The sequence below is a fragment of the Zeus faber genome, assembly GCF_960531495.2.
Source record: "Zeus faber genome assembly, chromosome: 1".
NCBI lineage: Eukaryota > Metazoa > Chordata > Actinopteri > Zeiformes > Zeidae > Zeus > Zeus faber.
Genome location: NC_137193.1, coordinates 23,973,282 through 23,997,191, shown reverse-complemented (window position 1 = coordinate 23,997,191; position 23,910 = coordinate 23,973,282). Strand labels below are relative to the sequence as shown.

At 44.1% G+C, this 23,910-nt stretch overlaps 1 protein-coding gene across 1 annotated transcript in view; it reads right to left on the bottom strand.

The window, feature by feature from the left end:
- Positions 1-23,910, bottom strand: part of gabbr2 (gamma-aminobutyric acid (GABA) B receptor, 2) — a gene marked incomplete at both ends in the record, with an annotated part of 194,848 nt that overhangs the window by 77,855 nt on the left and 93,083 nt on the right. The window contains 2 exons of the mRNA XM_080017688.1: positions 2,769-2,870; positions 16,505-16,675. Coding sequence (XP_079873814.1) covers positions 2,769-2,870; positions 16,505-16,675 — 273 coding nt within the window. The remainder of the gene's footprint in view (positions 1-2,768; positions 2,871-16,504; positions 16,676-23,910) is intronic.

Sequence of the window (23,910 nt, the reverse complement as noted above, 5' to 3'; positions counted from 1 at the left end):
ACAATGTCTTTCTTTATATGGTGTTATTAGACAAGCTGGGATTAAAGGTTGTGGGATGATTTGTTGTACTACTTCTTTAGGGGGATAAAGCACACACCACATTGTCTGAGCCTGTCCAAGCTTATGATAAAAAATAACATTAGCGGAGGAAGGCACATTCCACATTCATCTAAATCTTTTTGCGTACATTTGCATAACCGCTAGACGTTAGTCAAACACAGTGACGGTCAAGATTTAACCAACAGCAAAGCTGCTCCAAATCAAACCATATTTTCAGGACTGTCGGAAGTAAAAAACCTTCGGACAAGGTCTGCAACGTTCAGCGCTTATGCTGCAGCCCGTGCTGTTTGGGGATTTGGGTGAGCAAAGGTACTTGATCAGTTTGAAGGTAGAGCCGAGAACACGCCGCAGAGCAGAGCGGCCGCGGCAGCCGGACTGATGGTGGTATCAATAAGAGTTCATGTGAAATGGACGAGCCGGTGATAACGCTGTCTGTGGAAGCCATTCGTCAGGCGCTGATTGCCTACGGCGAGGAGAGTCGTCATTTTCTGCCTAAGTCCTCCATTACTGTACTTTTACTTTCTTAGTATCTGTACTTATTTAAGTATATTCAGACTTTCGACTTCTATTCCACTACATACACAGCAAGTTTCTGTCATTTTTACTCCAGGAATAATATTTTGATCTGTATATCTAGGTACTGTAAATGACTAATACTTACAACTATACTCTTTTATGTAAATAGTAATCAGGATTTGCATTAGCACTCATCTGAAAAAAAAAAAAGTACAGTTTGCACTTAATACCGTACTATAGGCTCTGCTATATCAGGGTACTGAATTTGACAAGTTATTTTACTTTTAATTACTTGTGCAATTACTTATCTATCTTTATTCAAGTAGAAATGTCAATGTGGTTCTTTCACTTATTGCTAGAGAAATGTACTTTTACTAAAGTTACAGTAAAGGCCTGAGGTTCTTCATCCATCACTGCTGATATTTGTGCCCCGTGCTGGAACATCTGCTTGTGTGCACAACACTGTGAATTCTACAACCTTTTTTTCGTGGTGAGAAAAGGTGGAACGCGGGGTTGAGACGAGATTGAGGCGGACGCAGAGACGTAGAATGCCGGCGTCCGCCCCCGCGCTCTGATTGCACCCTGCAGCTCCTCGTAGCACCCCACAAAACCGGAGTGCATTCCGCAAAGAATCGGGAGCGCCTGCCCCCACGAAAGCCTGCGACTTCAGGACAAACCCTCCGTCACCCTCCTCCTCCTCCTCCTCCTCCTCCTCCCGAAGCCGGAAAACTAATCGTCACAGAGAGCCGCGTTCCCGTTCCTTCCTCTCTGGCGCTCGGCAGCAGCCATTTGAGTGATTTGCATATTTAGCGCTGATCAAGGAGGAAGGGTGTCAGCTTAAAGTGTCACAGCCCTGAGCGTGCCGTGCCATACGTAGGGTTTTTTTTTTATTTTAAGAACAACGACTTATCTTCCACTTCCTCTCCTCTCTCTGTTTCATGTCATCTCTCTCTCTCTCTCTCTCTCTCTCTCTCCCTCTCTCTCTTTCTCGTGACTATCTCTACTCCTCCCGTCTTGTGGAAGCTGTCCCCTTCACTTTTTATACGACTTTAACTCCTTTTCGCTTCCTCTCCTCGCTCCCTTACTCCTCTCCTGTCTTTTCACTTTCGACATCTCATCCCTCCGTCTATCCCTCTGTCTATCCCTCTGTCTATCCCTCCCTCTCTCACTCACTCTCCCCCTTTCTCTTGGCATTGGGTTTCAGCTCGAGTGAACTGATCAGATGAGAGGAGGAGGAGGAAGGAGGACAAAAATGGAGATTTGATATGGAGGAGATCGGGAATGAACACGAAAGGAGAGGAAAGGAGAAGAGAGAAGAGAGGGGAGGAGAGGAAATGAAGGGAACTGGAAAGGAAAGGATCAGAAGTGAAGCAAATAGAAGTGAAGCAAAGGGAAAGGAAGGGAAAGGAAAGGGGAGGAAAGGAGAAGGGGAGAGGAGGAGAGGAGGGGAGATGAAAGTAATGAAAAGAGTAGGAAGGAATAGAAGTGAAGGAGGAAAGGAGAGGAAGGGCAGTCGGTGCTGCTCAACCCAACACCTGGGGGGTCTGTAAGAGAAAAAGAAGGATCCTATGTGTACAGTATTGTTTAGTGTGTGTGTGTGTGTGTGTGTGTGTGTGTGTGTGTGTGTGTGTGTGTGTGTGTGTGTGTGTGTGCGTGCGTGCGTGCGTGTGTGTGTGCATGTGTGTGTGTGTGTGTGTGTGTGTGTGTGTGTGTGTGTGTGTGTGTGTGTGTGTGTGTGTGTGTTCATTATATTCCCAATTTAGCGACACAGTTTAAACTTAGACATAACCACATGGTGTACCATACAATTGAATGTTGGAGTAAATGAATGATCAATACTGGTTGACACCAGACAGATTCAAATGACGCAGAGATTTGTTCAGCCTCTATGGCAAACGCAACTACAGTATAACACAGTTGGTTCACTTTTTTACCGAGGTAGAATTGACCAACATTATAGTCAGGTATAGCTCTTATTTTACTTTGCTGTTTATAACTAAAGTCATCTGATTTGAGATATATTGGCATTTAAGAAAATCAATTATTGCATTTATCGTATTCCTTTAAAAAAATATATGATTTTGGAGAACATCGGACTTATAATCAGGGAATGAGATCACGGTTTACCGCCTTTTCACCTGAGAATTTTGCGCTTTCTTCAGTTCCCTGTGACAGTCACCACATAGACTCACCTTGAGCTTCTTTACGTTGACACAGGGGTCGTTGGAGAAGCTCTCGGTGTCTGCGATCTGGATGTCTGCTTTCTCCAGCTCGTTGGTCAGGTCGTTCCTCACCTGAAGGAAGAGAGAGAGGCACATGGTCAGTGGATGGAGTGAAGCCAGCGAGCAGGCTTTGGAAGTTATAGGTGCTTGCGTAGTGGTGCAGGGGAAAGATATCCTGTCTTCTAGCCAGAACAAATTGAACTCGGGGGCAATCAGTGGCGGGGAGGGGCGGGGGGGGATTCCAACTCAATAAATTATGATATATTTTACAATATCTCCACTTGATTGGTCCACTTGGTAGGGTAGAACAGAACACCAGCAGCTTGTGAGAGGTGCCAGTGCTCAAGAAAAAGTCCTGGTACGCCAAAGAGTAAAACGTAGAAGTGGCGGTCAGTACCGGCACTCTTTCGGCACTGGCTATGGAAGGTACGGGTGGCGGGGCACAAGATGTACGCGCCATGTACTGTGCATTTGCATGCTGCCGCTATTCTCCTATTTGCTGTCATGATGCAGGAATGCAGAACTGTAACACAAGACATCTCGGAGAATCCAGGGCTTCAACACAAGGAGATATATGTGAACTTTTTAAAAATGTACCTGCTGCGGCAGTGTATTTGCTTTGATGTATTAAGTCGGTAGAATTGTGGGTAATGGGATCAAGAAGATAGAGCGGGGAGAAGAGGAGGATAGAGGAGCCCCACTGTGATGGAGAGCTCAAGGTGTTTCATCACACCGACTCTCACCAATGCACGCACGCACGCACACTTACAGAGACAAAGCCACACACACGCACACTAACAGAGACAAAGCCACACACACACACACACACACACACACACACACACACACACACACACACACACACACACACACACGCACACACACACACAAAGGCAGTAATGATTCATCCCCATGGTTTCCAACCTATAAATCAAAACGTAATTCTCATGTGAGTGTTCTCCGTCAATAATATGTGTGTTTTAGTAAAGTCATCCATTGACCTCTCTCCTTGACCAAAATGTTCGAATCAAATGTTCTGGGGGTTTTTTTTGCTTCAGGTATGAAGCCTATATCGACACAGGTGAACAATAATGAAGATTTTCTTTTTACCTGTGATAGACATTAAACTTCATAACTTCCCAAATATGATTATCACATAGCCTTTATTGAAAAGTTGAGAAAATAATATAAAAACTGAGACAACATGGATTTGAAACCATGTCCAATAAACAAACTAAAATCAATAATAATAGAGCACATTTGACCATTCAGCATTCAGACATTTTTTTCCTGTGATTGCCACTGCCCTTTTTGTCTTGAGTGCAAAAGTGTCCTTTTCAAATAACAATCACATTTCCCAGCAGTGTGCAAATAAGGGACACCCTAATTTATAGTAATTTAGCCAGAAAGACACAACCAAAGACATGTATGTGACAGATTTATGCTGTTTGTGCCCTGTTCACCACGAGCCTAATCTGTTCCTCTAAAGCAGAGGTTCCCAACCACCACGCCTCGGACCGGTGCCGGGCCGCAGGGAATTTGCCACCAGACGACCAGGTGAGAAGGCAGCAGGGGTGCCGCCGAGGGGTGGGGGCAGGGTCACCCTGATACACTCAATGGCCCCCCCCACTGGCGAGTTACAATCAAAAGTTTAGAAAAAAATGTTCAGAAGCGATCAGAAGAAGAAGCAATCTCCGCTGTGCATCCCCGGTCCTCCAAACAAAGCAAATAAAAACAGTGTGTTTTTATTTATGTATTTATTTTCTGACGCAAAGAAATCACCAAATTTAACCTGCGCCATCTAGCAAGTGATGTATGCAAAGGACCCACCTCACATGTCATAACCCTCTCCTTTTCCTCTCTGTGAAACCATAAAAAGCACTACATCAAGTTGGACATTGTTTTGTACATCGCTCTCCCCCTTAGAAAACACCGGCATGCCAAAACAACAGCGAGGCTGCAGCGGATCGATATAACCAGCTTTCTCTTTTAAGAAAAAAAAGAGGCACCACGCTCAGGACACAGCTCTGCGTCCAAAAGGGGACAAAATTGCAAAATTCCACACAAAGACACAAAGACACGGTGATGCAAAGACACATCTCAGGACATAAAAACGGACACACACAACCATGCACATGCAATCATGCGTACACACACACACACACACACACACACACAGACACAAGGACAAGGACCAACACACAGTCAATCTCCTCTGAGGAAAAGAGCTCTTGTCACAAGAGGGCTCTTATTGGTTCAATTTTGTGTTCCTTCCATTGAGTTGGAAAAGTCCATCTGTGTTTCCATTGCCTGTGTGCCTGTGTGTGTGTGTGAGAGAGAGAGATGAAGAGAGCGAGAGAGAGAGAGAGAGAGAGAGAGAGAGAGAGAGAGAGCGATGATAAGGGGGTGGTGGCCAGATGACAGAAGAGTTGAGCCAAGGAAGGGTGGAGGAAGAGGAGGAGCAGGGGGTAGCTTCGCTGAGTAACAGAAACATCTTCTATTGTCTGGAGCACTCTGGGAATCCCCAAGAGTAAATAAAGATGAAAAACAATCCCGCTGCTCTAACACACACGCACGCACGCGCATACGCACGCACACACACACAAACACACACACACACACACACACTCATACATGCATGCACACAAACAGAGGCACGCAGGCATGCACATGCACGCACACACACGCACACACACACACACACACACACACACACACACACACACACACACACACACACACACACACACACACACACACACACACACACACACAAACAAATGCACATATACATATAGTACACACACATTGACACTCACACCATTGCAGAGAACATGAGTGTTGGATGCATTGACTTAAAGTGTTTAATGCACCAGTGCCAGGACAGAACGTTATCACAATATGACTCTATTTATAGGCAGGGGTTTAACAGGCCTCAGCAAACACAGACAAAGACGCACACGACACACACCGACACACACGCACACACACACACACACACAGACACACTCGCACACACGCGCACACACGCTCACACACACCCACACACACACACACACGCTCATGCACACGTAGATACAAGCTCACAATTCACACATGGTTGCCCTGCAATACAAACCCATGGCAGAGAGACTAATGTGATGTACACGCCGGTATCCACACATACAAATGAACACCGGCCTTCCTGTAACCCCGCCTGCATGCACAATCACTGTACACAGCGTTTGTTCGACGGCTAAATGAGGCTGAGGGGGCTTTCCCAGCATGTCACAGACGTCACCTCAACAGGGATCCACGCAAACACGACAAAGAACGGACCAGAGAGCCGCAGACTGTGTTGGCCGTGGCTGGCAGCGCAGCGTAGACTGTCCAAAGTGATTTAAACCAATGTAATTCTGCCTGTGCGCCATGTGCCAAACACATACCGACCAAAAATGGCACCAGGGATAATTGCTCACACTAGTGAATGGAAAATATACAGCATGGTTACACTGGTGAATAATTGAAACAATTTTTTTAACAATTGGATAAAATTTGACAATTAAATAAAACAATTATTTTAGAATGATTGATAGATGGCAATATGCAATAAACCAAATAAAAAACAAGAAACAATAAAAAGAATCCTAGAATAATCAATAAAAATGTACCCAAATATAAATAATAAACAAGAGATACAAAAAGATGCACTGGAAACACTGTACAACTTTGTCTGAAAACCAAAGTCTGACGGTGTGTGTCGCTTTAAATTAAAATGCTGCTCCCCACCCCAGAATTGTGTTTCTGAACAAATTTGTGACCCACAGCAGCAAAACCTGCATTGTCGCGCATTTCTAAAATCTCTGGGAGCGGCCAAATAAAAATACTTTCTCGAAGGAAAATTTGATTTTTCCAGATTCGTGTTACTTTGAGTTTCTTTTTATCGCTCAACGTATTTTGAAAACCAAGCTTGACTTATAAATAGTAGATAAATGTTAAACCGCGGAGATAAATATTCCCGTTAGATTACGTGGGGAAACACAGTTCACTTACCGAGACGCTGAACATTTCCTTTAAAGCGTCCGTCCAGGTGAAGATCATTCCTCCATATTCAATGTGATGTGAAGTCACAATGTGAAACCGTTTTGATAGAGTTCAACCTTTAAATCTTCCTACTTTAACACACCCCTCGATCCATTGTTGTGAAGGGGCGTAACCATTGAAGAAGAAAAAAGCTGACGTCACTTCCGTAAACAGATGGTTAAAGCGCAGCACGAGGATTATTCGGTCTCACTTATCTGTTAAAACTTTTGTCTCCGTATCGTTATGGATTACGAGAAGCGGTTGGCGGAAGATCCAAATCATATCTCGGACCTTAATCTGACCAGTGCGATAGATCCAGGTCAGTGTAAGCAGCTCGTTCTGGACTACATCTTCCGTGATGACAGTCAGTTCTCTGACAGCGACGCAGAGAACGACAGCGCTGGATGAGTCTGATGTTATCCCAGACTTGGAGAGCATTTCAAACAGCGGATTTCAACCTGAATATGACGATGCTACGGAATATTTTCAAGAACCATCGGAGCACATCGACGATGCGCCCATTGTTGTTACAACGGAAGAAGACGATGAAGTGATGAAGTCCGTTGAGGTTCTTGATGCAGATTATAAACAAGTAGCAATGGACACGATTCTCAAGTTTACCTGCAAATACAGGCAAGGGCGAAAGAAAATCAAAAGAGGCCCCAAACAGGCTCTTAGAGTGTAGCTGGGGTAGGGTCATAATAACTCCAAGAACTTTGAAGATATTTGGCATACGCACATTATATATAAAATGACACACAGATGCTGATATACAGAGACTCATATTATTGATAGACTGTACATTTTGTTGTGTCGTCTGCACTTTAAAACTCCTAAATAATTCCACTTTTATAAAACATGTATATTCTCAATATTAAATAAAAGCCTTTTTAAAAACAAAAGATGTTGTGTGTCGTTGACGCTGTTCAACATTCTCTCAAAACAAGAACAATGTAGAGATTGCCCCCATTCAGCAGGGTGTCAAGTGGCCATGTGACAAGTAGCCATGCGGCTCCAATTATTTGCATTCTGAGGGCTGGCTGAATGAGGCCAAGTGTGGGGGGAAAACTATGAAGGTGATTACCTCAGACACACAGTTTGCCACACCCTAGTCATTAACAAGTCATAGTTTTAAAAATATTTGCCTGATTTACAGAAGTGACACATTGTTTTGAAGCTCTGATCTTCACTCATATTAGATCTACAAGGCCTCATTTAAAAGTTAGTTCCGACTTTCGTTGCCACTGCTTCCTTGGCCGTGCTTCAAGCTTGTGGTGAACACCCCAAGGAGAGGAAAGGAAAATAAAATAAAATAAAATAAAATAAAATAAAATGAATGAATACTTCTACAATGAAAACGCACATCTATCTACCACACACCGTAAAACATACATGTCCCTCGTCTGCAGTTTTGTCACGGACAGTTGGTATTAGTTCCTCTTTCTTTTAAAAGATTTGTGCTGGTCTGATGCCAACAGAGCAGTTCCCAGCGGCGCTTGTTATTCCTCAGCCGTGGGTGGAGTTACTCAGGTGGGGGGCGGTTCTAACTCTACTGAGGCAGCATGTGACATAGGAAGGGATCGCAAATCTGAACGGCGCGTTAAATCACGTGTTTTATGAAACAGACAGCTCACAAAAAAAAAACCTGACTGAGTCGTCTTATTTCACAGTTCGTGTGATAGTAGGCCCATCGGAGACACAAATGTATGTGTACAAGCGCTGAAAAGTGAAAACTGAGAAAATATTCATAATGGGTCCCCTTTAAGTTTTCAAGTGTTATTCTGTGTGTACAAGTGTGTGTGTTTGTGTGTTTGTGTGTGTGTGTTTGTGTGTGTGTGTGTGTGTGTGTGTGCTTGTGCGTGTGTGTGCGTGTGTGTGTACACTTGTGATAGCATAGTAACGAATGTTTCCCAGTGTTAAATCTATCCTTCTGTGCTATGAGTGTTTCATGTGTTGGGTTATGAGTGCGTAGGTGAGTCTTTACACCTCGTCCGTCAGACTGTGCGTCACTCTTCCATTTAAGTGGATTTTAATCGGGACACCGGTTCCGTTTTGTTGGTGCGACCGTTATACCACCACAAACGTTCAGTTCTCCGGTTGTTCAATACATTTTTTTTGTGCATCGATTGTCATGACAGTTCCTTGTGGCTGATGATCACATCAAGCCTAAACATATCTGTTTTGTTTGGTTTTATTATTAAAATGAATTGTGTTAATGAAGCTCTGGTTTTGATGAGGGTGGCTGGTCTTAATCCTCTTCTCAGTCAGGTCTGTGATCCGACCGACGATGATGTCTACCAATCTCAATAATGTTGATTGGAGAGAGAGAGAGAGAGAGAGAGAGAGAGGGTATTTAAACGCCTGTGTGTGTGTGTATAATATGTGTGCGTGCGTTTGTGCATGACATGTAGGCAGACACCTCTGCAAGAGCAATTACTCATCATTTCCCATTCTCATATCTCACTACAATATACTGTGGGTGTGTGTGTGTACATGTGTCAGTGTGCGCTTGGTACTAGTACAACTGTGAATATTTGGGCATCCTTGTGTGTGTGCATGCGTGCGTGTGTGCGTGCGTGCTTGTGTATTTTGACAGAATACCTATAAATAGATTATAATGACGAGCTGCATTTCACTTACTGTCTGCTGAGGACTGTGCTCCTGTACGTGGGCGGTGTGTGTGTGTGTGTGTGTGTGTGTGTGTGTGTGCGTGTGTGTGCATGTGCGTGCGTGCGTGCGTGTGTGTGCGTTTGTTGATGTGTATTTGTGTGGTAATGTGTGCGCTCTACCGGCTTCCGATCCTACAGGCATTACATAACATCAGCCTTGCGAGCATCCTCCTTGGGTAACAGCTTGTCAGCATGGGATGTATTCACCCAAATACTTACATGTACTGCAGACACACACACACACACACACACACACACACACACACACACACACACACACACACACACACACACACACACACACATACAGAAAACACTGTGTTCCAAATTATTATGCAAATCATATTTTTCTCGGATTTTCCTAAATAGTCGATGCAAATGACAGTCAGTATAATTTTCAAGTCATCAACCGTGAGGGTATAATTCAAATGTTATTGAACAAACCTCCCAATGATAACAGTATTTTTTTCAAAAATAAAAAACTCTAAATGCACTGTTCCAAATTATTATGCACAACAGAGTTTCTAAACATTTATAGGTTGTAAAGAACTGAAAATGGTCATTTGCTGAATTTGCAGCATTAGGAGGTCCTATTTACTGAAATCAAAAGCTATTACAATCAAAAACATCTTAACGGGCCAAGTTACATGTTAACATAGGACCCCTTCTTCGATATCACCTTCACAATTCTTGAATCCATTGAACTTGTGAGTTTTTGGAGAGTTTCTGCTTGAATTTCTTTGCAGGATGTCAGAATAGCCTCCCAGAGCTGCTGTTTTGATGCCAACTGCCTCCCACCCTCATAGATCTTTTACTTGAGGATGCTCCAAAGGTTCTCAATAGGGTTGAGGTCAGGGGAGGATGGGGGCCACACCATGAGTTTCTCTCCTTTTATGCCCATAGCAGCCAATGACACAGAGGTATTCTTTGCAGCATGAGATGGTGCATTGTCATGCAGGAAGATGATTTTGCTACAGAAGGCACGGTTCTTTTTGTACCATGGAACAAAGTGGTCAGTTCTAAACTCTATTTACTTTGCCGAGGTCATTTTCACACCTTCAGGGACCCTAAAGGGGCCTACCAGCTCTCTCCCCATGATTCCGGCTCAAAACATGACTCCGCCACCTCCTTGCTGACGTGGCAGCCTTGTTGGGACATGGTGGCCATCCACCAACCATCCACTACTCCATCCATCTGGACCATCCAGGGTTGCACGGCACTCATCAGTAAACAAGACTGTTTGAAAAAGAGTCTTCATGTATTTCTGGGCCCACTGCAACTTTTTCTTGCACAACTGCAAGCCTCTGCAGGATCCTACACCTTGAGGTTTGTGGGACTCCACAGGCACCAGCAGCTTCAAATACCTGTTCACTGCTTTGTAATGGCATTTTAGCAGCTGCTCTCTTAATCCGATGAATTTGTCTGGCAGAAACCTTCCTCATTAAATCACTGAATCAGCCACAAATCTCTTCACAGTACGATGATAGCGCTCAAGTTTTCGTGAAATATCGAATGTTTTCATACCTTGTCCAAGACATTGCGCTATTTGACACTTTTCGGCAGCAGAGAGATCCTTTTTCTTTCCCATATTGCTTGAAAGCTGTGGCCTGCTTAATAATGTGGAACGTCCTTCTTAAGTAGTTTTCCTTTAATTGGGCTCACCTGGCAAACTAATTATCACAGGTGTCTGAGATTGATTTCAGTGATCCAAAGAGCCCTGAGACACAATACCATCCATGAGTTTAATTGAAAAACAAAAAATTGAATGTTTAGGACACTTAAATCCAATTTGCATAATAATTTGGAACACAGTGTAATTATATATATACAGGGAGAGGGAGAGAGAGAGAGAGACCAGAACAGGGGTTTCATGCAAACACACCTCACACACTCCTCACTGTAGCACCCTGGGCATCCATGCAGATCTAATACAAAGAGCCATGGTTCCACCAGCATACATACTAATTGGGAGATTCCTGATACATGCTGCAATTATGCACATTTTTATTCCTTTTTCTTTCCTCCCTTCCGTGGCTCTAAACTTGATACTGGTTTTCGAAACAATCGGGGGTGCGGCGGGGGAGCTTGCATATTTGTAAATCAGGATTAGAGGCCAATCTGGTGGCAGGCTGATTGAATCGGGGCCCGTCCCTCTTTCCTCTCGTCCTAAGCCCTTTGGCGCACGCGTTCAGGAGGGTAGAGATAAAGGGATTTGGGCTCTTGGAGATTTGCAGCGAGAGTCCGTACAGCGACCCCGCCCTTTCCCAGGGTGTTTCCAACCAGAACAATGGCGTCACTTCTCACCCATCCAGCGCCGCGGCTCTTTTCTCAAATTCACACTCTGAATGCCTCTGATAGAACGCCGAAATGAGGCGCTACTCCTGTGCCGCCGGTGTTACGCGCCACATGCAACCGTGTTGTCGCCCGAAGGCACAGGACGCTGAGCATATGCCTCCACTGCATAAAATATTAGGATTAGCTACACATAGTGTAAATAGGGGTCAAAAGACAACGAGATTGGAAACTGTTTTGTTTGGGATTTGTGAATTGATTAAGAGACACATTTTTCCAAGAACTAAATGTATTTATCTCTATACTGATCAGATACTGTTTGACAGAGTGTGATGGTCGCCAGGCATTGTGGCGTAACACGCCCTGATATTGACGGATCCGATCCGACAGCTTTCTAGGCTTGATGGTAGAAACATCACCGGGCTAACATTACCGCGCTAACATCACCGCGCTGATGTCACCGGGCTAAGAGCAGAGTTCGCCGCTTGTCACCTTTGTTGAAGTAAATCAGAATAGGTGTGTTTGGGATTGTGCTGGCAAGTGTTTTAGCTTGTCGTTGGCATTGATAGATGATACAGTTTCCCACCCCACCCCCACAGGACATACATGTCCTTTAATAGTTAAATGTTGGATAAGCAGTACTCACCTGTTGATCTGCACAAACTAAATGATTAAATATGTCTAATCGCAGCAGGGTTTAACCAGCCAATGTAGACACTCAGGGAAAAGGAACGGAAATTTGAACAAAATTGGCATAATTCCAGGACAATTCTGGCCCCCGCAGAGCAGTGCAGTGGAACATGTGATTGTGTTTGTTATCGCGCTTTTTAATGATGTCAGTAAAAAAAAAAGTAATCTCAGAAGATTTGTTTGGCAACCCATTGGCCCCATTTCCGATTGCAACAGCTGCACTGTGGTGGCGCTCGGCGTCCACTTCAACGAGACAGTGGTTGTCCATTCACCAGGATGATGGGGGTGCGTGACAAATAGGTGGAAGCTGTCAGGGTTTGGATCCAATCAATGGTTAGAAACAATGTTTATCTCAGCTGGGTGGGTGGTCAGGTGGGTGGGGTCAGGTGGGTGGGGTCACCAGGGGGCTGTGGTCATTTGGAAACAGTCCTCCAGCCGGTCAGAGCTGAACAGGTTGCCTTTACTTGCTCTCAGTCTGGGGACCTTGGTCCATTTTTGGGAATATCACGTCAGTCCACGGATTTAAAATGTCTGGGAGAAGACATAAGCTCTTAACCCACTATGAATGTCATCATACCCACATGGCTGTTGCCAGGCTGCTGCTATCGGGCCCTTTGTTCAGTATGGAACTGTGCCACGCCCTGCTCTACGACTGCAACCTGTTTCAGGATAATCTGAGCCCCCAAAACCACCGCCCTGCTACAATCTGCATATTGGTGCTAAAAGCTGCGCCCGAGGTCCTGGTTTCTAGTTTTTGTAGATGCCTGACGTTACGTCGTTATTCAAGGGGACCTAGTAGGAAAAACTCACTTACTCGGCGCTTGCACACAGTTGTTTGGGTTTGTGGTGTACGGTGGCCCTGAGGGCTCAACGCACTGCAACCTAAGGAAGCACATGCAAGTAGACACTGATATATCTGCAATAAAATACATTAAAATAAATTATTTAGTGTCTGTAATTATATACAGCATATCCCCCTTTTCACCCAAAGGATTTGAATCGTTTGTGAACTTCACCACACTATCACGGAGCCGGTAGAAGCTGTTCTCTCTGGAACATCGCCCTTAAATGGCTTATATAAAAACTTTGGATTGATATAAAAGTTGTTTTTTCTATTTATCAATCGGATGGAGGAAGCAGATGGAGGATTTGGACATGGTGGTCTCGCGTGGCGCGACGTGTCTGATAATTGCGGCTCCAAGTTATTACTTGTATAAATTATTGTATATAAAAACAGACACAAAATAATTTAGTTTAATATATTTTATTGCAGATCAATCAGAGCATCACTTCTGTAATGGTGCCGCTTTTGCGTTCTGTCTAGTTGCATGTGCTTTCTTAATTAGCAGTGCGTTGAGCCCTCAGGGCCACCGTACTGATGGGTCTACTAACACACAAACTGTGAAATAGGACAACCCAGTCAGTTTATATTTATTTTTATTTTTTTCAGTTTTTCTGCCTTGGACAGAAAACATGTCAGCCAACAACAAGCTGTTGAGCGTCACATTGGGTCTCCTTAGAATAAGAACTGCCCCCAATGTGAGTAACTAACAAAAGTTAAAAGAAAGAGGAATTTATACCAACTGTCCGTGACAAAACTGCAGACAGGGCAAATGTATGTATTTAAAAAATAATTCAGCTGTGTTTCTTTCTAAAAAAAAAAGTTCACAGTGTGTTTTTATTGTAGATGGATTTATTTTATTTTCCAACGTTTACTAATTGAATGAAACAAAAAATCTGTGTGTACATTGTCCGTGTCACCCACAAACTTGAAGCATGGCAACGAAAGTCTGAGCGAACTTTTAAATGAGGCCTTGTAGATCTAATATGAGTGAAGATTTAACACCTGGATCGCTTATTTCTCCCCTCAAATTTGTTCGGAAAACACATTTTGGTGGACTGCTGAGGTGAAATCAGCGAAAGTCTATGGACAAAATACAACGGAACCCGGAAGTAAAGCTCAAATGCCATTGGCTTAGAAAACTAGGGCCCTTGGGAGGGAGGCCCCGGCCACAATGGAACAGAGCTTCAGGCACAGGAGGGTTATAGAGGCTTGTTAGAATGATTAGAATGCATAATTCGAGTGGTATTTTCAGCAAAGAAAATTTCAAAAACATGTTTTGGGGACCTCAGAGACCTATATTACCTTGTTAAAAAGGAGCATAATAGGTTCCCTTTAAATTATATTACTATGAGAAAGTGGCGCAGCTTAAGTAGAGTGTGTCTTTAAATCTCTTCAGCTCTACTGGAAGCAGCTATTTCTATCAGTGCATTTAAGGACAAGTCAGAAGTTTTTCCCACGAATCTCTGCTACCTTCCAATTTCATCACTTCTCCTATTTAGAGAAGTCACTCATTTATCAAGGCACGTAGAGTCATACTATCCCTGCTAGTCCAGAATGCAACAGCTTGGCTTTGCAATGGGTCGGACACCGGGGACATGATCTCCAACTTCGCTTTTAGCCTTTCAGCAAACTATCTTAAAGGTTAGGTAAGGTGCGGCTCTCACTTCATTCTCTCTCAGTTAGTTGACTTAGTGTCAAAGGCAAGAGTGTGAGGGAAGGGCATCAGCGAGCCTCAATGTCAATCTATCGCCACTTCTCATGAAGAGAAACTTGTTATTGGTTCCGTAGGAAAATGACACACTGGAGCACTAGAGCGGAGGCCTGACAGGATAGCAAGGGAACTGACTACAGTAATAGAGCAATATTACACATATCAAATAATAAGCCTTGGAATTAATTGTACATTACTGTTATACAAAATAAACAGTGTACATACCATCAGGGCCGCCCTGTTCACCAAGAAACCCTGTCAGTGGCCTCAAGGTCATATGAATAATAGTCATGATTTGAAGTACCAAGTACCAAACATTACATGCAAAACTTAAAATGTGAAAAAAAAAAACGAAAAAAAAAAAACCTGGAAACTGCAAAGTGAAATCCAAGTTATTTTCTGTAGTTCTTTAGTTTTTTTGAGATAATCGCTGAGCAATGTCATTTACGAGGCCCGAAAACGCATCCCGAGCGCATGCAGCACAGAGCATAGACGAACTAGGAGACGCAACTGCGATGGTGGTTTGAAAGCATTATATATATAATTACATATATATAATATACCTAATGTGGAAAACACCGCATTGGAGACAGGAAAACTGGTGAAAACTTCTGGGGAGAGTTCCGGACGGGTGCTTTCCGAGGAAACAGACAGATTATCCTGGCTGGTTTTTTTTTGAGGGTCGGACCGTCCACTGGATCCAACTGGATTCGACTGCTTCCGCCATCGTCATTGCTCCTGGATGCCATCACCTCTCGTTGGACGTCCGTCACATGGACATTGTGCTCGGGCCCAGGGGTGGTAGGAGCGAAATTGGGGAACTAAACTGAGGAATATTTTATTTTGATGTTTTTTTTTACTCTGAGTACTCCGTTTTTTCTTCGGGTTTTCTTGTGGTTCTTGTGGCCAAGACAAGCAAACTGTTTCATTTAACTTTTTTCCGGAATGTGATTCTGCGTCAATTTTTACCTTGTTTGCTGCAGTGTTGAGAGAACATATACATTTCTTTATTTATTTCTTGAATGTATCTTTGTAAATACATAACTTTTATTCTCTCAAGTCATGGTCACGTGTTGTTGTGTGGGTTGGATGTCTCATAAATCTCAATAAGCTACAATCAATCCCCTTACCAATCAGATGTGAACCTGGAATCTTAAGTAACCTGATCCAACCTTAGACATAGACTTTTAGCATAGGTACCCCCATCACGTAGGGGTCACTATAAGGTTACAAAACCATCAAAACAAAGAGTCTGGGAGCGTTTTGAAACCACAGATCTCGTGCAGCAAGGTGCCAACACAAGCGGTGGCCAAATACAGCGGATGCTTGAACTGCATGTGATAATGCCTCTGGGTGGAACTGCGTGTGTGTCCCATCCAAGAAGTTTCCCCAAATCTCCAAAATGAACATGAGAGAATACGTTTTTGAGATGTCTGACCTCTGAAAACCGCTGGACATCCTGGGTGAGGGTCCCTACGCGGCTCCAGTTGTAGAAGTTGAGGAACTTCACCACGGCCGGGTTGACGGCGTTGTCCGACGGAACGGTGCGGAAGAAGTTGGGGTACTTCTTCTTGTCGGCCAGGACCGGCGTGGTCGCCGCGAACGACAGCTGAAACGAAAAAGGATTCAGTGAGTTGTCGAAACTACGGTAAAAGCTAAATACTGCGATCAAAAAAAAAAAAAAAGACTGTGCTGCTGAGGAAACGTAGGGCAGTTTCAGACTGTCCCTTTAAATTGACTTTCTCTCTGTCACATACGGGCACCACCCTCCCCCCAGCCCCCCCATGCTCATTGCCTCCTCACACATACCTATTATTCAGTTGATACTCTGCAACCTAAGCACGTTTAAATCAATTGAGGTTCTCTCCAAAAGGAGACAAACTTTAGAAAACGCCCTACCACAACTTGTGAACAAAATATGAGGGAGCAAGCATACCCCCTCCGATATATCTCATGGCTTTGTTAAGTTGTTGTTTCCCTTACATACATGCACTTAAACACGCAAATAAACACACAGCAATTCTTCCACCCTGCACTGATACAATTTAGTGAGTCAACTGTCAAACGGACATTACGACATTGCTAGAATTGGTTTGAACAAATGCACCAAAACATCCCAAGATTTTAAATCGTATTCGTTCCACCAGCTCCCAATGTATCTTAACCTACACCAACCTTCAGTGGCCTACGGCGCAGTAATATTTTGAGTAAGCCCCATCGGGGCCATGTCTCCACACATCAACCGGGAAGGCTTTTAAAACAATACACGGATTACAGCCATCAATTAAGCAGGAAGAAAGGCCTTTATCTAACTACCAGTGCTAAATCCAAACTCACCCACCAGTCTTAAGAGTGCTTTAATGGGCCTTTCCACTGTTGTCTTAATCTCCGTTTAGCTAAGACTGTTTGCTACACCCACACTGGGAGAAGCGTCCATGGATCTCCAATAGAAGCTAGAGATTTTCCCTCCAAAACACATTGATTGCATTCAGGTCTCCCATGGCTGCCCAGGGAGCAGGCGTCTTCAGCGCTCGCAACAAGAACTATTATTTACTCGTCTGTTGGCTGAGGTTATGCTGGTGGATTTTGCTTCGTGTGGCAGTGTTTTCTCTTTTTCCTTCATTAAGTTAATTTCATCCCATGCTGTTTGTATCAAGCCGAATCAGGCCTCCCAGGATGGCTAAAAGAAAATAACTATCTTTGCTCCATTTTTAAGTATTCCAGGCACGCATACAGAGCGCCGTTTGTTATCACAAGGCCATGAGCAAATGAGCGGTGACCTCTACCGGGGGTTGTCACCAAACACAAGGAATAAACAGATCTATGATTAGATCTGGCAAAATGAAACAAATGAGTCCCAGCCACATCATCATAATTTAAAAAAAATATATATTATTTGAATGGTTCGGGAACACAAACCAATGCAAGACATGTATGTGATGTATGTGATGTGTGATGTATTTCAGATCTGATCGTGTTGATATTCCGATTGACGTCAATGAAAAATCCGATAGGAGACCTCAAAGGAAACACCAATTTTCCATCTTCCTCTCAGTTTTACTGAGAAAACTAGGTCATGGGATAAAAGTAAGTGGTGAACCCTTAAGTTTACTGAATCTGGGTCGGATAAGTAAGGGGCCAAAGGGCTGAGAACAAGGATCTGCAATTTATTTTCGACAAATCAAGCAAACCCTTTTCTCAGGATCAATTGGTACCTGCACCAACACCTCCTATGCTGTGCGCTAGAATCCCAGAATGTGTGCTCCCCTGGGATCCCCGTCCTTGCTCAACCCTATGGCGTGTGCACTACAGGGATGCAAAAAAATGTCATTAAATGTGCAATGCCGTCTTCTAAAACACTTTTTGGTGCGTCCCTGCCATTACAGAGAAAACAAGGCCACCATAGCCATTCTACAGTCAGTGAGTATGTTGAGCTACCGAAGGTTACTTACTGAGTTATATCCAAATGGATTCTTTGATGAACATATCCAACAAACTCTGGCCAACAGATCAAACCACAATCAGCAAACTTTTATTTTGTGAAGACACCTTGTGAAGACAGCTGAGATGAGAAGAAGCTCCAATGTATTATTTAAAGAACAGGCCAGTTTTTATCCAACTCTGAAAAGTCTTAGTCAAAGAGAACGCCAAAAATAGCTTTATGATATCACATGTTCAACAGCGCTGGCTTATGTAAGTGCTTTAAAGCGGGCCAAATCCACATCCACGGCATTGTCTATTATGGAGAGCCGTGCACCGGGTTTGGATTTTGACATCCAAACGTGCGGATTCACACAGATTGTGGTCTTCATGCGGAGAAGGACCGGTGCACGTGCACGTCTAAAGATCACAGCTGTGTCCAATGCTTACACACTAGGTTAACGCCAGCCGCACCAACGGTAATTAAAAATCCAGCGATTGTGATGGGCCGCGGGGCCTCTCATCCCGCTACAAGGTCACCCGGGCTCCAGGTAATGCAGCTGGGGATCTGTCTGGCCCCGCTGAGACACAACGTCTTTGTGAATGCTGAGGTGAATCGCTGATAGCATCGCCGTGGTGATCTGTTCAGACATTCCGTACACACAGCCGCTTATCGCATTCCATTTGAACTGAGTACAAAAGCCTGGCCCGCTTCTCTTCATTTGGGCTCTTATACAAGTCGGAATCAAACTGTTTTTTATGTTTATGTATGGGCAGAGTACACGGCAAAGGCGGGATGGAGGAAAATAAGAGCCCCGGAAAGAGGCGAGGAGAGAGAGAGAGAGCGAGGAAGTGCACGGTACCATGACTAAGTGAGGGTTATTGCTGTGTCCTCTGCATTGCATTTTTCGACACTTGACTGAGCCAATAGTAAACGAGTCGATAGATAGCGTTTCACGCAGTTGCTCTCATCTCATCGCGCCGCCACAGTGGAGCCAACTTCCCACCTCCGCCAGGACCGCAGAGTTTCTCCCTGTCTTTCACAAGAGAACCTTCCTTCCTCCTCACCTGGACCCCTCCATCTCATAATGATAACCAACAAGTTACAAAACATGGCTTAATTGGATTTTTCTCTGTGGCTACTCTCGTTTCAAATGTAGATATTGTAAGTGCTTCGGATAAAAGCGGCAGGTAAAACGTAAAGGTTCGAAGCCATGGTTCTTACAGTCTTTGGAAGGCCTTACGAACTCAAAGCAGTTTGCCGTCCTCTACTAAAACCCTGGCTCACAATAACCTCACTTTGACTTAGAAAGTGAAGTCTTCATTTTATAGAGTAGATCAATTCCTCATGGCCTGTTGATGTACAATATTGCTTATATCACACCAAAATGTCTGTTTATAACCTGTGCTGCCTACATTTGCATTTCTTGAATTTGCAATTCCTCATGGAGTGGAATTCACACATGTTAAGGACAATAAATATTACATGACATAACATTCTGTCATTTAGCAGACAATTCTGTCCAAAGTGACAGTACATTCGTAACAGTATCAAACAACTATACTATATCACAGTCACAGCCAGCTAAACATTCTCTAGAAACCAGCAGTAGTAGTACAGTTAGAGAGAGGTTTTCTTTTTTTTTGGTTTTTGGAAAAACCATACACCATTGCAAAGACAAGCAGTTAAATGGTGAAAGAGGGAAGATGCAAGAGTGTGTCTTATCGCGGTGATGGATCTAATAGAATTGATCAGTCCTGGAGGGAACGGCTCGCAATAGGCTCTGTTACTACTAATTGTGTCGTTGCCCTTTGCATAATGAAGTGGCTGGCGCAGAGATGCTCTGTTGGATAAGGGAAGGGTTGCACCAACTAGGGGTTTGAACGTGTCATGGTGAAGATGTGGCTTAATTGACTTTTTGTGTTGTGACAGGGTTCAGGCAGTGCGATATCATGAACACAGTCTATGCACAAAAACATTTAAAATGACAGCAATAGGCAGGCACACATGCATAAGCACACACACACACACACATAGAATATTTCCAAGCGAACCGAGTGAAGCTGCTGGTGTTTGTGAGAATGGAAAAATGGCAGGAGTTCAGGAGAATGATGAGCCAGAGAAGGTTACAATAATTAATTGGAAAGGCCCCATTAAGTTAAAAAAGATTTACAGTATATACATTTCTCTTTCTGTGAATAATATTCACTATTGAATGATGGTATAAAACTATGGAGCAGCAAGGGTGCTCTCCAAACACAATGGATATTTGGGTCGATGGTCGTTCAGACAATTCATAGTAGGATGGCAGGGCTAAAAAATATACACCTTTGAGACAAAATGGAATGTTCCTCATTTTGCCTTTTTCAGAATAAAATTCCATCAGTTTGCTCATACTGTACAGGAGGTAGAAGAGAGTTTAATAACATTATGTGAGTCCTCTTCACAGCTATGAGCTGTATTCATGAGAGGTGATCTGAGGCCATTGTGAACTCAATATGGTCAAAGTGCCTGACTGCATGCCAGCTCTTGATAAGTACTCCTATTAGGGCTAATTGCATACAACCCCAGTACTATGCATATTAGAAGAGGTGCTGTGAGGTGATTCCACCACCGAGTCATAGAAGATTTTGTAAAAATAAATAAATAAATAAAAAATAAACTAAAAATAAAGCTTCCGTAACCACGAGGGATAGTATCAAACAACTTCAAACGCTCAACCCACCCGCACCCATTATCTCTTCCCTTCGCCCACAACACAGATATACTTTAACGCCATCCATCTGCACTGCCTTTTCGCTGCCAGAGCCCCAGGACCCAGGTAGTAGCAGCGCTGTTGATCAGGCAGCACAGAGGTGTTCAATATTCAGGAGAGGCATTTGCCGAGCAGCGGGGGGGTTACGCTGATGGTTCGGACCCCACGCCAACCACAGCCTGAGTCCATTAGCACCAAGTTGGTGGAGAGCAGGAGTTCAGTATGATAGATAGATAGATAGATAGATAGATAGATAGATAGATAGATAGATAGATAGATAGATAGATAGATAGATAGATAGATAGATAGATAGATAGATAGATAAATGGATGAGGTGCTAAAGCAGCAAGTTTGTGAAGTCATCTGGTTTTAAACTCGGAGGTTAATTGGAGAGGAGCAGAGGCCCCTCACTCAAGCTGCAGTTTGCAGCCGTGCACGTAATGGAGGACATATGGATCGTCTGCTATGGAGCTTATGTTCATTACAACAGGCGCAGGGGTAGATGCTCAACCAGCAGCACAGAAAAACAAAACAGTGTGTGTGCACTGTCTAAGGCTCTAAGTCTAGAAGTGTCTCTTTATTGTGACATACATTATCTAAATATGTGTGTGTGTGTGTGTGTGTGTGTGTGTGTGTGTGTGTGTGTGTGTGTGTGTACGCCCGTGCGTGCATGTGTGTTTTCTATCATATCCCATGCACATAGCAGGCCTTCCGACAGCTGAGTGACTTGGCAGTATCCTCCTTTCTAACAGCCCATAGTCTGCGGCTCCAACATGTCAATCACGCTACACCAAGCTAAAGCCAACATATTCACACACACACAGCCGCCCACATGTGCACGCACCGCCACACATGCACCCACACATAAACCCAGTCGCAGTAACCGAGCGACTGAGGGATGTTCTGTTTATGTTGCGCTGCCCTTGCACAACAGCCCGACTCATCACTCTTGTCTCTTGTCAATCGTTTAGAGCTGACTTTCATCCCCCTCTTTCCTCCGTCCATCCCAGCTATTCATATATCTGTCCGATCTGTCTGCGGCTCCATCGGCCGAGGAACCGGGAAGGGCAACAGTAGCACCACGTTAAGCGGAAAAGACAAGATTTTGCAACTGTTATACAGCTGTTACTCATCACAATGAAATTCAATTGCACACGTTTCGGACCAGGGGGTGAACCTTTCACCGGTTGTCTGCCGAGATTAGAGAACGATAGCCCGATGGACTCATCAGTTCTCTTTCCTGCTAATGCGCTGTAAAGGGGTTTGAGCCCAGATTAAGATGGTAAGATCTTCCACACAGGCTGTTTCACTGGAAAGCTTCATCACTGACTTACTAGATGTATAGCAAGCATGTGAAATGGCGCCAGATTCTTGCGATGGAGACAATGACAGACAATTTCCCCCACTCCTCCCTCCCCAGTTTGTCGGAGCCTCCACATGTGTGCTTGGTATGCGAGGTGTGACGGTGGAACATTAATCAACAGACAGTGTCGCTGTCACTGTCCCTTCGCTCGGCCTGACAAGTGGAAGGGATGGCACGGCGAGATTGCCATTACCATTAACTCCGCCTTATCACGTGACTGCCCGTCAATGGACTGTCCTTGAGAGATGACGAAGAGCGGCTTTGGGGGCATCGGTATCTCTAATGCGTGTATGTGTGGATGTGTGTGTGCTGTAAATGTCAGTTGTTATGACCTGCACATCTGGCTTTTTCTTATTTAATACAACGTAACACGCTCAGCGATAAATATAGTGACGGCAGGTGGTAAGGAGAGGCGATGGTGGACCTTGATAAAGAGCATGTGATGTGATGGATATAGATATGAAAAACACACAATTTGGGATAGACGGATCTATGCCGGCTTAACCTTTCAACTGACCACAAATACCCAAGATTGGCTGCAATGGTACATAATATTAGACAGCATACTGCACCAATCATTTCATCTAGAGAGAGAGGATCCCATTCAGGCTGCAGGCCATTTTTTTTTCGCCCTTATGTAACTCACTTTCGATTTTTTTTTACAGCAGTTTGGAATATAATTTGATGAATTTCCTATGAGTTCCTAGATCCATTAGGCATCAGAACAGCTTGCACTGCGATCCCGAGTCTGACTGAATGGTACAAATTTCATCCGTTTCTTTTGTGATCCCTTGTAAAAATGAAAGCTCGTACTATGACTTTAACACATGTTCATTTCCCGTTTGAGTTCCCCCGGTCGTTTGGAGGGTCCCGCAGCCTGAGCCGCAGCCGTGTGGGAGAGGAAGAGCTAAGGCAAGGGGAGATAATTCAATCAGAACTTGCAACTCCTCTCCCTTTACCAGCTCGCAGCGAGAGTGAGCGCTCCCCTCATCCTGCAGGCAGATAGTATCACCGCGTGGTAAAGAGCTTGACACAAATAAATCTGTGAAGGTGGGGTGGAGTGGGGGGGGTTATCCAAGACTGATTGTATTCGCCCCCACCCCCTTCGCTCCTTAACTCCATAAGTCTATTCTATTTATAAATTGAGATTTGATATTGTAACCTGAAGTCTCCCTGCTGCTGCCACTTGGCCGGTCAATGAATGATTAATGAGCAGATGCTGAACTGTAGAGACCATTACTACCCCCCAACCCCCCACACCAACACACACACGCGCACACACACACACACACACACACACACACA